We start from the raw sequence: 17,283 nt of genomic DNA, 5'->3' as shown, positions 1-17,283 counted from the left end.
CAAATTTCATGTCAGTGCATCTAAAAGTTGTTAAGAAATTACACTTAAAACCCAAAATGTGAACCTCATGGTGGCTGTAGAGGAAAAGTCAGGGGCTCACCAACGTGATTAGGATTCACAACCAAACGCAAACCATTCCTTGCATTTGCAAAGTTGTATTGAACCAGTTTTTGGTGATTTTACTTGATAAATTAATCAGTTATCACAGTTGACTGTTATCGACCAACTAATCTGTCACGCTAATTTACTCAGCATAAATGCACACATGCATGCAAATGTTAACAAATCCTTCTTACATTCAAACCTTAAATAATCCTAATATCAAATTCAACCCTAAAAACCAAGACCGAACCGTGAAAGAAGAGTTGAGGATCGGCCTAAACATCCTCACTTTGAAGGTCTACACACACACACACGCAGACACACACACACAGACACACACACACACACACACACACACAAACAAGTCAATATCTGTTCCCAGCAGTGATGGCATCATTAGTGGCTGATCTGATTCTACACTGCCCTTCCTACAAATTAAATTCACCTCTAGAAACTGGTTTGATTTGCGTCTGCCCCCAAACAACCTTTAGCTATTTGTCCTTTTTTTTTTTTCTTTATCACATGCAGTCACACTCCCTGCTTTTTAGTAGCACAGCGTCCCTGCGGAAATGCTTTCAAAAGAGCATTTTTACGACTATCACCAGCCAATGTAAACTACCTGAGGGAAAATTCAAACAAGTCTAACAAGATCTAAACTGTCCCGGATGGCAGCCAGCTTTGTAACCTCTATCAACCCCTCTTCCAGGATAAAATGAGGGTTAAAAAAATGTGTGGGTTTTTATTTGCAGGTGCTAATTATTTGGGTGTATATATCAAAGGCCAAACCAGTTCTACAGGCACAAAAGCCAAAACAGCTAAAGCAGAATGTGGGAGATAGAAAAGCAATGCTCCAGAAAATCAGAGCTTCACTCTTCAAGCATTCTGCTAGACACGGGGGATATCGTTTAAAATAGATAGGATCAGCTGCTCAACTTTCAAGTATATCGCTTACACATCCATACTTCAAAGCCTGAACTCAGGCTCAAACCATCGGGGGGAATGTCAGTTTCTGAGCCTTACATGCTCAAGAATAATGATTGAGAAGAACGTGAGATAAAGGGGGGAAAGAGATACCGGAGAGGGAGAGAAATTGTGTGTAACGGAGGGAGAAGAATAAGTGATCTGTTTTAAAGAGATACCGGTCGATAGGTATGAATAAGTACTGTGTTTCAGAGGCAGAGTAGAGACGATGGCTGAGGGGAAAAACAGTGTGAAGGGAAGTTGGAGGAGAGGTGTTAAGATAAGATTGGAGAGCAAGTTGGAAAAAAAAGACAGATTTTCTGAGGATGGAAGAAGAGCATCAACAAGGATATCAAAGGAAGTGGTGCGTTAAGATGAAAGAGAAGGATCAGAATTTTGGGCAGACAAAGAAACGAAGGATGAGATCATTCTGTCACTCCTTCAGCTACAGCCTTTACCTCAACTTGTGACAGCCTCTCACGAAAACCTTTCATGTTATTGTGGCATTTCATTAAGTTCACAGACAGGTCGACAACTGTCTGAAGAGCCTCTGACGGCTGAGGAAGTGAGAGGATAATGTCAGGCAGAAGGTGATTGAGAGATTATGAGTGGATGAAATGATAAACAAATCACAGAGGATTTTTGAAAGCTGTCCAATATTCATTTTAAAGAGACTCTTTACAGATCGCCAGTACCCATTCTGCAAATTACTCTCCGTTGATAACTCGTGTAGCTGTCTTGCCTGAGGGCAGAGCCTGAGAGTGATCACAACAAGTCTACATTTTTTATAGCTTGCACTTACCTCTCCATTACATGCACAGACTGCCGATTCCCCAGCTCACTGTAAAGCACAAGCTTTTTTTTTTCTTCTTCTTCTGCACGAGAGCCCGGAGAGGAAACACCAGCCTCCCTGCTCTGTAAACAGCAGACAGGTGACAGACAAACAGGGAAAATTTGTTGTTTATAATTTATTGCATGCATTAAAAAAATCCCAGGTAGGAAAGAGCTACCAACAGAAAACATCAAAGAACATCGGAAAGCACAGAGAGGTGTTGACAATGTGAAAGCAGTTTACTGTCTTTAGTTGAAATGTATTTATGGGGCAACAAGACTTGACTGAAGGCAGCACACTGCATTTGCATAAAACTAAACATTTGTAACTACTATGCAATATTTTATAAATCTGACAACTAAAAAGAAATGCAGTTTTGTTTGAGGAAGTTAAGTCTTGAGCTAAATGCTAACGCTGCATGCTAGCACACTCAGTGGCAATGCTGACATGCCGTTTTCAAACAGTTGCAGTGTTTACTATTACAGATCAAGTCAACGAGACGTCACAAGATCACTACCATCTTTGTTTGGGGGAAAAGGGATATCTAATCTGTGGTATGTACAATGCAAAATCTTGAGTCAGCTTCAGTTTTTCATCCTTTCTGGTTAAATTCACAACCTTGGGTTACATTTTGACTGAAAAATATTGAGGCTAACATGGCGTTTGAGCACATTGAAGCCCTTTCTGGTGATCTAAGTCAAGACATGGGAGAAAAGTTGCCCTGATCGGCTTTGAATTATGTCTTGAGTTGTCCTACATGATACCGCTACCTGCATGCTAGCGTAAAAAATGATTAATTAGTACGAGTATAAGCAAAGGACTTTAACTGGGCAAGCCTGGGCCTTTAACAACCACCAAAATCCAAGACCAAACACACATCTTAGAGGTATCACTAATATAACATTACTATATGACATATTTGTATGATGAGCAGCACAGCTTCAAACAACACTTGAGGTATCTTTCCCCCATACCAAAGATGCATAGCAACACCCAACCGGAAGATGACTATCTTAATGTAGTAGGCTATATTAGCATGCTAACATTTGCTAACTAGCACAAAACTCAAATTACAGCTAGGCCTGATGGAAAAGTTCTAAGTTTTTCAAGTATGTGGTCATAAAGTTAAGTTTTGGACACATTTTGACTAGAATATGGTGCTAGATGAAAAGTTAAAGATCCACAAAGTGAGTACAGTTCATCCTGAGAAAAGCATGGATGTATGCACCAATCACCGTTGTTGATACATTTTACTCAAAACCATAGGCTAACCTCATGGTGGTGCTAGGGGCAAAATCATCCCCAAAGTCACTGTGATTTGCCCTCTTGGGAACATGAAGATTTGTTCAAAATTGTGTGCCAACAACTTAAAAAGGCATCGTTGTTGAGATATCTCTGCCTGGACCAAAGTGGTGGACTGACATTGCCATCTCCAGAGCAATACCACTGACATGTCTAAAAAGCAAGATTTCTTCAGTGGTGTCTTAGAAATGTGTTTCATTTCTTTTTGTTGTGTATCGTTTCTTTCCTTTAGTTTCATTTAGTGTAGTTTAGTCGATATGGACATCACAGTAGCATTAGAATTGTATATTCATGCACAGGAACCACTGTGTTTAGTGTTTGTAGTGAAACAAAAAAGTAAAAAGAAGCCTATATGTATTAATTGCATTAGGTGTATTAGTGTTTGTGTCAGCCTGTCAAGGGACTACAGATGGAAATTAGCTTGGAGCTAAATCTACTACAAAGCAACTCTTCTCCTTATGTGAGATTACTGTTGTTGGATATTGTCCCTGACAAATACTGTAATAAACCTAACTAATATGGCCACATATAGAGGCTTACAGCCAAGACTTTTCAAATTCAATAAGCACCATGTCTGCAGTCAGTCCTCAAGCTATAACCACTCACAAGCAAATACATGCAATAGTTACACAGAGGCTCAGATTCAGAGAAAAGAAAATCTGGTCTCCCCCTCCTGTCCTGAGCCGAACTAACAGGATCAGGACTGCTGCTGAGAAACAACATGACAGCTCTTAACATGCTTCTCACTCTGACACAATTTCAACAATTTAGCCCCTTCTAGGTACCAGCCAGCACGCCCACAGTAAACAGATTGACTATTTTAGGCCAGAATAAGGGTGCTGATGCCTGTGGGGGGAAGAGGGAAGAAAAAGAGCAAATTTGAGAAGGAGTTTAGAAAACAAGGATGTTGCAGCATTTTAGTGGCCTTTTTTTACTTGATACACAACAGTCGCGCCTTTGTTCATAGTTTTGGGCTTTCATTTTAGAGACTCAGAAAGTGGACACACAAAAGTCTGGGAATTATTTAAACAGTTAGCTTGTGAACACATACACACACACTATGCTTATTGATAGATCTACTTTGGCTCTCTGTGAAAAGACATTTGGCTCTCTGACATTTTGTCCTACATAATACCTAGATAATATCAGCTAGCCCATGTCTATCCAGACGTAACAAAATCCACCCACAATTTGCATTACTAAATATGTTGTTTAATTAATTCATTAAAAAAACGAAGTCCAAAAGCAACTGTAGTTGGCTGGCAGACTTATTTTACCCTTGCATAGAGTCAAGCTAGCTGTTTCTCTGCACTTCTTGTCTTTAATCATCAGCAGCAGCATAAAATAGCATATCTCACAACCCCATGTCCTCTGTGTCTTTATATTTGGTGAGGAATATTGGCTTTCAACACAGATTTACATCAGTTTAGTTCCCCTCCGATGTGAAATCAATTAGACTAAAGGCTAACGTTACAGTGAAATTCAAAGTGACACAACATGCAAATGTTTTCAGTGAGTTGTGCCAAAATGTAAAACAAGGCTCCAAGAGGACCATAAATCTGTTTTAAAGAAATAGTTTGACATTTAGGGAGCTACACTTATTCGCTTCCTTGCTGGATCGATACCACTGTCATGTCTGTAAATGAAGCTTCAGCCAGCAGCTGCTTAGCTTAGCTTAGCTTAGCTTAGCATAGCACAGGTTAGCTTAGTTTTGCATGAGGACTGAAAGCAGGGGAAAACAGCTAGCCTGGCAATGTGCAAAGGTAATAAAATCTGCATACCAACACAGCTAAAGCTCACTATTTAATATTTTATATCCTTTTGAATGCAGAGATCAGCACAGAACCCCCAGTGAAACAAAAAATAGTTGTTGTACATTTTGGGTTTTGGATGGATTAAACAAACAAGATGTAATGTATTGATGTGTGAGCTTTAGAGGCACTGGTTAGCAGCTTTTTAGCCACGCTAGTGATGTTTGTACAAAAACCAACCAATTTGTACATGAACCAAAAATGTACAAAATCACTTTGGTGGTGCTAGAGGATTGATTTTTTATCTTTGGATAGAGCCAGCCTAACTGTCTTCATGGATGGATTACTGAGCAAGCCTACCAGACACAAGCCCTGGGGCCCAAAGTGTCAAGGCCCCCCCTCGGCCCTCACCAACAAAATGTCACTCAAATAACACTAACTGACAAGGAAGAGGCTTAGAATGACCACAAAGAGACACAAAACGACCACAATAAGACTGAAAATACTTCACATAGAATTACAAAAGAGACACAAAACCACAAAAGATGTATCAGGACTACAAGGACATGCAAAGCAACAAAAAAGGGGCTAAAATTACCACACAGTCTGTGTGCCTTGCTCCTATGTTGGAGGGTTGTTTGGGCCTTTTGCATATCTGTGCCCAGGGACCTGTTGTCTCACAATACGCCCATGGCTGTAGCTTTGTCTTTAGCACAGAAGTGAGCATCAATCTTCCCATTTAACTCCTAAAGAAAAAGGAATACCAGCACTCCCCAAACTGTCAAACTATTCCTGGAAAACAAAGGACATAATATTGCTGAAACAAAACAACATAAAATCTATATTTCATCACTTTTGTTTTGTGTAAGGAAACAAGCAATATATTTCAGTCACTGAGACGCTCCTCTTGAAAGTTTTCTCTTCATCTTTGACAAATGAGCTTCCCGCCCTGTTGAAGTTGAGACTGAATCAACATGTGAATGTAGCTGCTATTGCATCAACATTGTTTGAGACAAACAGAGCTATTGTGCTCCATCTCTGCCATCTGTGGACAGTCGAGTGCCAGCGGGTGGGTCAGCCTCTCCTGGGAGTCTGTGTAGACTGTGAAACAGATCGACTCTGTTTGGTTTCATAAACTGTAGACAGACGTGGAGAATAGGCTGCAGACGTATTAACTGACAGCACATAAACACATATAGACAGGTCCATTCCTTGTCATTGCTCCTGATATTTTACTTAAAGTTGTCATTCTCACAAACAAATAGGACACTCAAAAGTGGCGTCAGGTTTATGTCTCTCTGCTCTGACCAGGATTAAAAGGTTTTTATTATGCCTTATTTATGGGAGAGCCTGAAAGGACAGGAGCAAGACAAAGGCATACACATGAATAAATATGCTGATACACACTATTCACCCAGACATCCACACTCACACACACACACACACAGCAGTCAGATGGAAATGTGGGAATGATGATTCAAGCTGCTTCTGGCAAAAACAAACAGACCATGTTTTCTTTGGTCATTCCAGTTTCCTCTGGCAAAGCTGTGTATGTCTACCTGCGTTCTCTCACGTGTTATGTCACCCAACATCACATGAATGACGAAGGAGGTTGGATTCTGTTTGTTCTGCTTCAAACAGAGCTGTGTGAACCAGTTTTTCCTCACTATCTTCTATATCTGAAGTTGATACAAAGTGTGCGTCTGAGTATGTGCACGCATGAGTAAAGGATTAGTCACTAGCAGTGTGAATTGTTATGGTTAAAGGAAAAAAGGCACAGCTGTGCACATCTGGATCCAGCTGTTTCTCTTTACTCTCACCACATCCTTAGAAAACTTCAGGCTGATGATGGAGGTAGCTTTGTTGTCTCGTGCAATTAATTTTTGGTTCCAGTTAAAGCTTGTTTGTATCAGCATTTAGGAGGAAAAAGCAGGAGTTGAAACATGTCGCAGGAGTAAAATGAAGTCAGTCAACAAAGAGCTGAGCCGATGTGAACTTTGTGAGGTCATTAATATTGGGATTGAATATACTAAAGGCAGAAAACAAAGGAATACCAGAGCCAAATTAATCCACCAGGGAAGCCAGGGGCAAAATTGTACTGTAGGCCCCTGTTAGCCCTCCAGTTGCTCACAATCTGTTGCCATTAAGTACTCATTAGATCCAGTGCATATGGCAGCTTCATCATATTTTGTCCCTGAGTCCAAGAAACCAACCCAGTACTCATATCTGTAAAACTATCCAGTCCCATGGGTGCCGTGCTGTGTTGGCTTGTGTTCATTTGATTAAACACAAATTTACTAAGGAGTAGGCATCATCTGAGCCAGAGTATCAGTTGAAATAATAAAGGTAGTTTGGCACAAGGCAGAGCCTTAATGTTCTGATACAGAAATGCAGGCACCAACTTAAAGGAGCTGTATGCGACATTCAGAGCATATCTATGATGCAGGGTCTGATTGAGATTGTCTGCACATGGCTCTCAACATGAAAGTGGCTGAGTCGGCCACTAGCAGCTAACAGTGCTAACTCATTTAACACGACTAACAACAGCAACAGTGCTAACAATGTTACCTGGGAAACTGAAGGGTGTGCAGTACATGCACACGATGATGCTAAGTAACCACGGTATGAGGGCAGTGCAGAGCGGCAGCGATGAGCTAATCAGCAAGATACAATCACAGAGATTCAGATGCACGAACACACACGAGCGGCCGGACCGGCTAACACCACACTGGACAGAGAAGCTCGGATTATAACACACGGAGCAGGAGCATGAATTCATTCTCTGCACAGATGCCATTACTCCACTGTATCTTTAAATAGAAAATAGTTGTTTGCTGCTATATTAATGTTTACTTGATTCGGTTTACATTATAATGTACTTCAGTGGTGCATATTTCCAAACAAACTAATCAACAAATGAATTATTTTACTGGCTGCAGATTGGACACAACAAGATTTCACAGCTGGGGCACTCAATTGGCTTGGAGACTGGAGAGATTGCATGTTGTGTATTTGCATTCAAATATAAGTTTCTTAAATATTTCAACCAAGGGATATATCATCAATCCATGTCTTACTTTTGCTCTCTCTGTTTCTCTTATTCATCTCCTGTTTTCAGTGATTTCATTTCAATTATTCTCTCTAGCTCAATAAAACAATAAAAAAGGGAAACACAGCACAATAAAAAGGAAAATAAAATCAATTAAAACTGAATTAAATAATTAAATGTAAAAAACACTGCAGTAATAAATTGACCCAAATTCATTGCAGGAAATGAAAGTGCAATCAATGGAACGCACAGGAAAACATCAGGCTTTTTAATTTAAATTTGATATACAAGCAAACTAATTAATTAATGCAATGATTACATAAAAAGGACAGGCAATGAAGTTACTGAAAACACATAAATCAAATGAGAAATGAGAATCAGGAACAGAAATGGGAAAAACCGTCTTATAGTATGTAAAAATATCTTTATTATCCTCCACATCCTCCAGTTGTATATTTTCTTTACAGCTCTGACACATTTACAGTTTCAGCAGGGAGAGTTCGGACAAGCTCATTTTATTTTGAATAAACTTGGCAAAAATGTATTTTCATGTATTGATATTTTCATTGAGAGGGCCCTCTACACAAAAATTGACTTGTGGTTCTTTGTCCGACCTCCTTCTTTTTCTCTCTGCAGGGAAGTTAATTTTAAGAACTACACTCTGCTGCAGCTGGATGAGGAGTTTTCTCGGGGACGGGGTCTAGATGTCGGGGCCCGAGCCTGGAAGGGAGGGAACGTGCTGCTTTTCTTCTGTGATGTGGACATCTACTTCACCACTGACTTCCTCAACACCTGCCGACTCAACACGCAGCCTGGTAAGACATGTTTTTAAACTTTTGACATGATTAATATCAATGATCTCTTTGTATTTATGACGAGTCAGAATTTTAAATCAACATATCTCCAAATGCATCCTAGTATATGCATCTGGAGATATCTAGAATTATGATATTGACTAGTCAGTATGCATTTAAAGATATATTATTATATATTACAGATAAATTTTAGTCAAAGAAACCTTTTTCCACATATACCCTTTGTAGGATGTCCAAAGGCGTAGAGATATATATAATTGTGATAAGAAATAACTCAAATTCAAGATATCTCCATTGTAGTTTTAAAGGTCCAGTGTGTAGGACTTTGGGAGGGTTACTGGCAGAAATGAAATCTAATAAATATGTTTTCCTTGGTGTATAATCACCTGAAAATAAGAATAATCGTGTAATCATTGCCTTAATGAGCTGTTTATATCTACAAAGGGAGCAGGTCCTCATCCACAGAGTCAGCCATATTGCACCACCATGTTTCTACAGTAGCTCAGGGCAGACAAACCAAACACTGGCTCTAAATAGGGCCATTTGCGTTTTGACGTTGGCCACCGTAGTTAGCACACCCTTCAGTTTTAACATTAAACTGTTTTATTCAGTGTTTTTACTGGTGGAAATGGAGAGTAGGGGACTTCTGCAGATAACTCGGCTCCTGGTTAAAACCTCCTTAAAGTCTTGATGAGAAAAAAGGTGAGTGCACAGTAGCAGGTGCTGAGCTAGTAGCCCATCTGCGACAAGCTGAAGAACATTGAAGAAACACTGATTTTTAAGGTGAAGCTACTTTATTGAGTGTTTTTGCCTGTTTAAATCACCTGACCCTGGTGGTTTGTTTTGGAGAGGAGTAGACCTCTGCAGATAACAATAATGATCTCTCGGTAAAAACTTCCTGAACGATGAACACTAAAGGAGTCCCAACCTGGAGTTCATGCTTGGCACATGAGAGAAGTTTTGGCTGGTTGCACTCTGCGATCCTTACTGCTAGATGCCACTATATCCTACACACTGCTCCTTTAACTCCTGCTTGTTGTAGATATCTCTAATTAGATTGTCTGTACAGCTCAGTGATTCATTCTTAGTAATCAGAATGTAATTAGAGATACAACGTAATTACAGATATCTTGAATTAAACTTTTACAGCTATCTTAAAAGGTTTATGTCTGGTCGAAATCTCTTTGGATGAATCCTGAGTAGTTGTTCTTACAAGCCAGGATGCAGTGGCAGATATCTTGATTATAATTCCAAGTGGTCAGATTGTTATGACTAGTCTCTGATGTCCCAGTGTAATTAGAGACGATCAAATGAAACCTGTTAAATGTTTTAATTGCTTGCCCTACAAACACACACATTCCCATCAAATTACTGCCTGGTTGTCTGACATTGTTTCGCTGTCTCGCTCCCTTTCAGGCAAAAAGGTATTCTACCCGGTGTTGTTCAGCCAGTACAACCCCACTCTGATCTACGGAAGTCCTGAACACATCCCACCTGTGGAGCAACAGCTGGTAACACACATCATTCAAATCTACCCTCTCACTCTCTTTTCTTTTATTCTGTCTTTTTCAAACACTCTGTAAGCCACTTGTGGAAAAATCATATTCAGTGCTGTGCTACATTGTTGTCAGGTTTAGAAACATTTCGCCTCTCCAGCTGCTACAAATCCACAGAAGCACACTCCCGTTGATGTGCCTCCCGTGTGTGTGGAGCTGATATGTTTCTGTTTGTAAGCTCTCTAAGACATGCAGTTCTTTTCTCTGCAGGTGATCAAGAAAGACACAGGGTTCTGGAGAGATTTCGGTTTCGGCATGACCTGCCAATACAGGTCCGACTTCATCAACATAGGTAAATATTTACACTGCAGTTACACCCATCAAAACATCTTAGCAATGCAGGAATTCATAAACAGTTGGGGGGTTGATTATTTGTGCAGAGGCATTACATAACACTGGGTAAAAATGGGCTTCCTGGATGGCTAGATGCTATGTTAATGGTGCCGCAGCCTAATGGATATGAAAAACACCAGAACACAAATGGTTCAATATTACATTACTTTTCTTAACTGGGAGGAGATTTGATTATATTACTCTGCATGAAACAGCTCTGAGCAGCAGCAGAAGCATATATTAACATATCTCACAGCCCCCATGTCCTCTCCATCTGTGTATTAGTTGAGGAATATTGGCTCTCAAGACAGATTTACATCAATTTAGTTTCCCTCCAAAGTGACATCACTTAAAGGCTACAGCGAAATTCAAAGTGGTTTATTGTTTGGGGCCTAGACACACACACACAAGCATGCAAATGCTCTCACTTACCACACTGAAATGTGAAACAAGCTCCAAGAAGGACAGGAATCTGATATAAAGGTGGAGTTTACTTTCTTGCTGAGTTACTTGCAAGAACTTACGTGTGTAAATATGTATATGTGTGTATGTAGTATATGTAGAGCTGCAACAATTAATCAATTATTTGATCAGTGTTAGCTAGTGTGTAGGATTTAATGGAATAAACTGGCAGAAATGGTGTGTAATATTCATAACTATGTTTTCATGAATTTATACTGAAACTAGGAATTGTTGTTTTTCCGTTACCTTACAATGAGCCGTTTATATCTATATACAGAACAGGTCCTCTTCCTCAAAGTACGCAATCTTGTTTTTACAGTAGCCCAGAATGGACAAACCAAACACTGGCTCTTGATAGGACCATTCAGGTTTTCAGGTCGACCACTGTGGGTCTCCTGCACACTTGGCATGTGGACGAAGTTTCAGTGGGTTGCAGTGTGCAACCTCGCCACTAGGTGTTACTAAATCCTACACACTAGACCTGTAACCACTAACTAATACTGTAATTTCAGTTTCTTTAATATTTTAAGGAAAAAAAATTTAATTTTTTTTTATTCCAGCTTCATAAATTTTAATATTATCTGGTTTCTGTTGTCCTCTGTGATAGTAAACTGAATTTCTGTAGGTTGCAGACAAAACAAGACATTTGAGGGTGTCATCTTGAACTTTGGGAAACACTTGTTGACTTTTTTCTGACATTTTATAATCCAAACAACTGAACAATTCTTCGAGAAAACAATTCACAGATTAATCAACAATGAAAATAATCATCAGTTGCCCCTGTAATATAATATTACTTTAACTTTCAATTCATATGATCACATGACATTGGTACAGTAAATATGTAGGCTAGCTGTTACCCTATGTTTCCAGTCGTCATGCTAAGCTAAGCTAACCAGCTTCTGGTTGCAGCCTCATATTTAATGTGTCCTCATACAATGGTTTGTATGATTTCTTGCGAATGAACCACAAATGATGTTTGTCCGTAGCATAAAGTTTCATAATTAACATAAAGTTGCAGCGGTTAGGTTTAGGCAAGGGGGAAAGTCCTGTGTTTTTGTGACCCGTCCACCACCCCAACCTGCTTCCTGACTGGACCATTTGGGACAGCTTCCATCTTTATTCCTGTCAGCACATTGGTCTTGTGATCGCAGACTTCCAAAATGCATGGGTTATGCACAAGTTCCAGGCTCATCATTATGTGGGATATGTACGAATTTTGGTGCATTACTTTTCAGAGGAAAATGTATGGGCAATGCATGAGAACAGCCTGCATATTTACCTTACACACATATCAATATTCTAACTCTTGACAAGAAAGGGAACAGGTATGTTTCCTCAAAAGGTCAAACTAATTATGAAGTGTCATTCCTGTTCTTCAAAAATGATGATGCAATATGTTATTTAGGCCACGAGCGCATAAACAAATGAACAATTCATCTGTTGGTTTCAAATTCCTGTCTTATCTCTGTTTAGCCCCGGAGCAGGAGTGTGAAAAGGGAGACAGAGACAGACAGAATAATCAAAATAAAACTGCAGAGAGACACCAAGTGTGAGCAGAAGCAGACACGAGTAGTTTAGGCGTCTAAAGATGCAGGTTTAAACATGCCTGGTCGAGGACTGTTTGGCAGCATCAGTCCAGAATGTCCTCTCCGCCCCCTCACGAAACAACAAACCAGAGTGTAGAGAAGACTGATTATGATCACATACTGTAAACCCTAATCAGGATTCATAATCAGCGGCACTGAACGCAGTACCGAACACATAAATTACACTGTAGAAATGTTTGCATATCAAAAGGTTCATCATTTTATATAACAACACATCCTTTGATGGTCTAATAAAGTTTTATATTACTGTGGATTCTCTGCCTGCTCTCTCTTCTCCAGGAGGTTTCGACATCGACATCAAAGGCTGGGGCGGAGAAGATGTCCACCTGTATAGGAAGTACCTGCATAGCAACCTCCTAGTGGTACGAGCACCGTCACGAGGCTTGTTCCACCTGTGGCACGAGAAACACTGCGCTGACGAGCTCCCTCCAGACCAATACCGCATGTGCATGCAGTCTAAGGCCATGAACGAGGCCTCGCACGGCCAGCTGGGGATGCTGTTCTTCAGGCACGAGATCGAAGCCCACCTCCGCAAACAGAAACAACAGCAAAACTCAAACCCCAAGAAAACATGAAGACTTACATTTGGATTATCGTCACTGCAAAGACTGCAATCAGATGCAACAGTGCAGATGATAAACTACTTCAGATTTTAAAGGAATAGTTCAATATTTTTTTGGAGAATACGCTCATTGACTTTGTTGCTGAGAGTTTGACCCCAAACCACTTTTGTCCCTAAGAGTGGTATCAATCTGATCAGCAATAGGCGTACTTCCCAAAAAGGCGAACTATTCGTTTAATGAAAAATGTGAAGACGTTTACTTTTCAAGGACTCGCAGCACTTCATTGCCCTGGAATGTAAGATCAAGATGAATTAAAACTGACTTGAGTAATTCATCGACAAAAGTGGAGCAGACTTTAGTTGGACATTAATCAACATCTCTCCGGTCTGAAACATCCATCTGTAAATTTAGCGTCCATTTGTATTTAACTCTGTGACTGCAGAAAGGCAACTCAGACAGAAAACAGCACTTACGTTTGAGCTACAAAGTGTCTCTGAACCGTGTGCCTTCTGTGACTTAAACCTGAACACTGTCTTTTTGGGATGGCCGGGGAAAATTGGACATACATGTGTTTATGTGTAGGGAAACAGAGCCACCTAGTGGACTTAAAGTGAGCAACATGTTGGTGCATACACAATGAAGGATTCGTTTAAAGCCTGAAATGGCCTTTTAAAAATGTTTTTAAATAAATTATTCATTCCTTTAATTTATGTTTGTTATTATTTCATAAATGCCAGCATGTATGAGGTTATACCCGGGACAGTATTATGTGTGGGCCATTCATCTCTGTACTGAATGGAGGTGAGTCAAAGAAAAACACAGCATGAATGACAGTATCTAATGTCAGTGAAAAGCCTTCTGAGATTTGTGTATTTATGCCCAAAATATGTCAGTTTATTTTTGAATGTTTAAAATAATAAAAGACAATGCAGAGGGGGTTCGTCACATAATTTGACACATAATAGATGAATAAAGGAAAGGATTATTGACTGACAATAATACTGTTCACTGTTCACTGTCCTGACTCTGACGATGACTTAACAAGTCAGAATGAGACTTACTGACCTAATATTTTACATTACATGTATTGCTGAGCAGTCGCAGAAACTGGAGATGCTGTAGGTGTAGAGATATAACCGCCTCAATGGTCACTTTATATTAGTTTTAATATAATCTCCCATAAATACTGCTCCAGCACTTCAATCAAAACGAGCTGTACTTTTGGTGGACGACCAAAGATGTGAAGAGAGGCACTTTTTTGAATCATGTTTTTATTGTTTGCCATCAAACCATTCCTTGTAAAAATAAAAAAAAAAAACAGTGACTTTGACAATGACTTTGAAATGTAAATTTCAAGTTGTTTTTTCACTTCATGTAAATGAGTTGAATAAAAAATATTTGTGCATTGAGTTTGTTTTTACTGGGATGTGTTTGCTTGTGCCATCTGCTGCTAATTATCAAGTCTTACCCAGCTATGAGGTGGAATATGAAACAAAGATATGAGAGAATATTAAGATGATTACTTTCATTCTTGGCAAGCATCATAGTACATGTTGTAATACATGGATATTATTAAATTACCTTCATTTTATGTTCAGGGACAAGCTGAGGAGAAGAATATGGAAACCTAAGTGTTCAGTATTGAATCAAAAAAATACAACATTATTGAATAAATAATCATATAAAGAAATAGCTCATTATTATTTTAAATGTTACGTTATTCTGCTGATTCACATTTTAAAAGAGTTTATTGAGGGGCTTATTTAATTTTTAAAAGTTTTTACTTTACAATTGTAGTTTTCTAATATGATATCTCATCATGACACATTTTTCCTGATGGCTGTTTTATTTCGTGACACTTTTAATTGCCAAGCCTTCACCTGTCAGTCAAGGCAATCAGGGCACAGACAGTTATGAGAGAACAAAAGAAAGGAAGAATAATAATCAGGTACTTTATTAGACTCTTAAAGGGAACAATGGTGCTCCATAGACACAGGTGCCTTCAATCACTTTGCCTAATTAAACCTTCTCTCAGCACAATGTGGGCACGTGCTGACTCAGCCTGATGACCAACTCTCCTGCTAATATGGCTGCACCTGTTAATGAAAATAAGTATTTTAAAAGTTACTGAAAGTTTTAGAGGTGTTATTTAATGGTGTTCACAAGTTCCAGAGATGTTTCAGTATTTGCTTAGTGTAGCTCAAACTCCAGAGCACTAGATGGGGTCAGTGTGCTGATAAGGATGTCAGCTGTGATGACTGCTGACCTACCTTCCTCCTTGCTCCTGAAGTGCACACAATGGTAAGTTTAACCATCATAGATAAGTAAATGCTCAGTACAAATACTGAGATTAGTAGCTCACACTTTGACTGAGGCTATGTTTTCTCAGAATATTTTAATTAACCCCGGGGGTTAGTTTCCAAGTGGCTTTTTTTCCCCCTTGGGTGTTAAATGTTTGTTGTGATGAATGTTTCCTGTAGGTGAGTTGATTTATCAGAAATATACTCCACAGTAGCATAGTTTGGAGTTTTCTGGGCTAAATTTTAAAAATCACCTTGAGATATTTGAAAAAAGTATGTAGCTCTGAGAAGATATAAGTGTAAAAACATGTCACATTGTTGCAGAAAGTTAGGTGCCACTAGGGTTGCAACAGTATGAGATTTTCACAGTAGCCTATGATAACTGTCTCAGAAAATATCGCAGTTTCACAGTATCAAGGTATCACGGTATTACAGAATTGATATTATCAATCAGCAAGACACTTAAAGGAATAAAAATAGAGGGTTTACTTTTGGTTTAACAAAGTTTCATTACTATAACTGAAACTTGAAACCATTTTGTTAATGGAAGTATGTCTAAAAGTCTCCCCTTTAGAAAATAACTAAAATAAAGGGCAGATTCTTCGTCCAGTTGCATTTTTTTATCATTGTGGATATGAAATGTACATGGTATTACAACCGTTAACTTTTTAAATCACAATGTACCTTGAAACCGGTATATCGCCGCAACCCCATGTGCCATACTTGACCAGGTTCAGTGAGTTCATGAGTCTCAACTCCACAAGACTGCCGCAAAGTCCCTGTGCCTGGCCCAACTACATGCCAACTATTATCACTGAATAAACAAACTAGGTGTCATGTGTTCATTAGCATTAGTGATCTTAAGATATGCTGATAGGCAGCTGTTTACTCCTGTTTCCAGTCTTTATGTGAGGATAAACCAACCAGCTGCACCTGCAACCTCAGATTTTCTTTTCTTTTTCAGATTTAACAGACAGATGAGGCATTAATCTTTTCTCTGCAGCAAAGTGAATAAATCACTTCCCAAGATGTCACAAGATAAAAAATGCTTTGACTTTTATTTCAACCCGTTCAGTCCATTCTCAGTAACTTTGTTTTAAGATGTCTAGCTATGATTACTGTCACCTGACTCCACCAACTTGCACAAACTAATTTGATTGAATGCCTGTGAGCCAATCACAGTGTTCCACATCATCTAAAATGGACTGTTAGAGCCACGCCCTCTTTTATAACAAGCATGGCCGACTGTGAGGCAAATGGGCAAAGCTTAAGGAATTTTCAGTATTAATCATGTAGTTGAAGTAAATAATATGTGTTAAACTATGTTTAAAGTAAACATGAGATGTTATATTACCTAAACATGCCAAAAAAATATGTCAAGTATAGCTTTTGCTCATGACTTTACTCATCCATCCACTGAGTGTCACTGGGAAATTAACAGGAGAAATACTGTGTTAAAGGTGGAGTCTTTAATAGGGAAATACTGTTCAAATTTATTTTTCTAATGATACAATCAGCCTGTAATATCACCTATTGATTATGTACACAAAATATTGATCTCAGGAGGTTTTCAACATACTATTTTTCTGGAGACACTTCACAAATTAAAGATATTTTGTGTCATGATGATGAATACAATGCCAAATAT

At 39.1% G+C, this 17,283-nt stretch overlaps 1 protein-coding gene across 1 annotated transcript in view; it reads left to right on the top strand.

Annotated features, from left to right (window-relative positions):
• csgalnact1a (chondroitin sulfate N-acetylgalactosaminyltransferase 1a) overlaps positions 1-14,733 on the top strand; it is a 41,765-nt gene extending 27,032 nt beyond the window's left edge. The window contains exons 6-9 of the mRNA XM_049559945.1: positions 8,633-8,811; positions 10,228-10,322; positions 10,578-10,659; positions 13,052-14,733. Of these exons, the coding sequence (XP_049415902.1) occupies positions 8,633-8,811; positions 10,228-10,322; positions 10,578-10,659; positions 13,052-13,347 (652 nt within the window). The 3' untranslated portion in view covers positions 13,348-14,733. The remainder of the gene's footprint in view (positions 1-8,632; positions 8,812-10,227; positions 10,323-10,577; positions 10,660-13,051) is intronic.
• Positions 14,734-17,283: the final 2,550 nt, after the last annotated feature.

Source organism: Epinephelus fuscoguttatus, linkage group LG18 (assembly GCF_011397635.1).
Source record: "Epinephelus fuscoguttatus linkage group LG18, E.fuscoguttatus.final_Chr_v1".
In the NCBI taxonomy this organism is placed as follows: Eukaryota; Metazoa; Chordata; class Actinopteri; order Perciformes; family Serranidae; genus Epinephelus; species Epinephelus fuscoguttatus.
The sequence above is the reverse complement of the archived record's forward strand: the minus strand, read 5'-3'. Positions and strand labels throughout refer to the sequence as shown.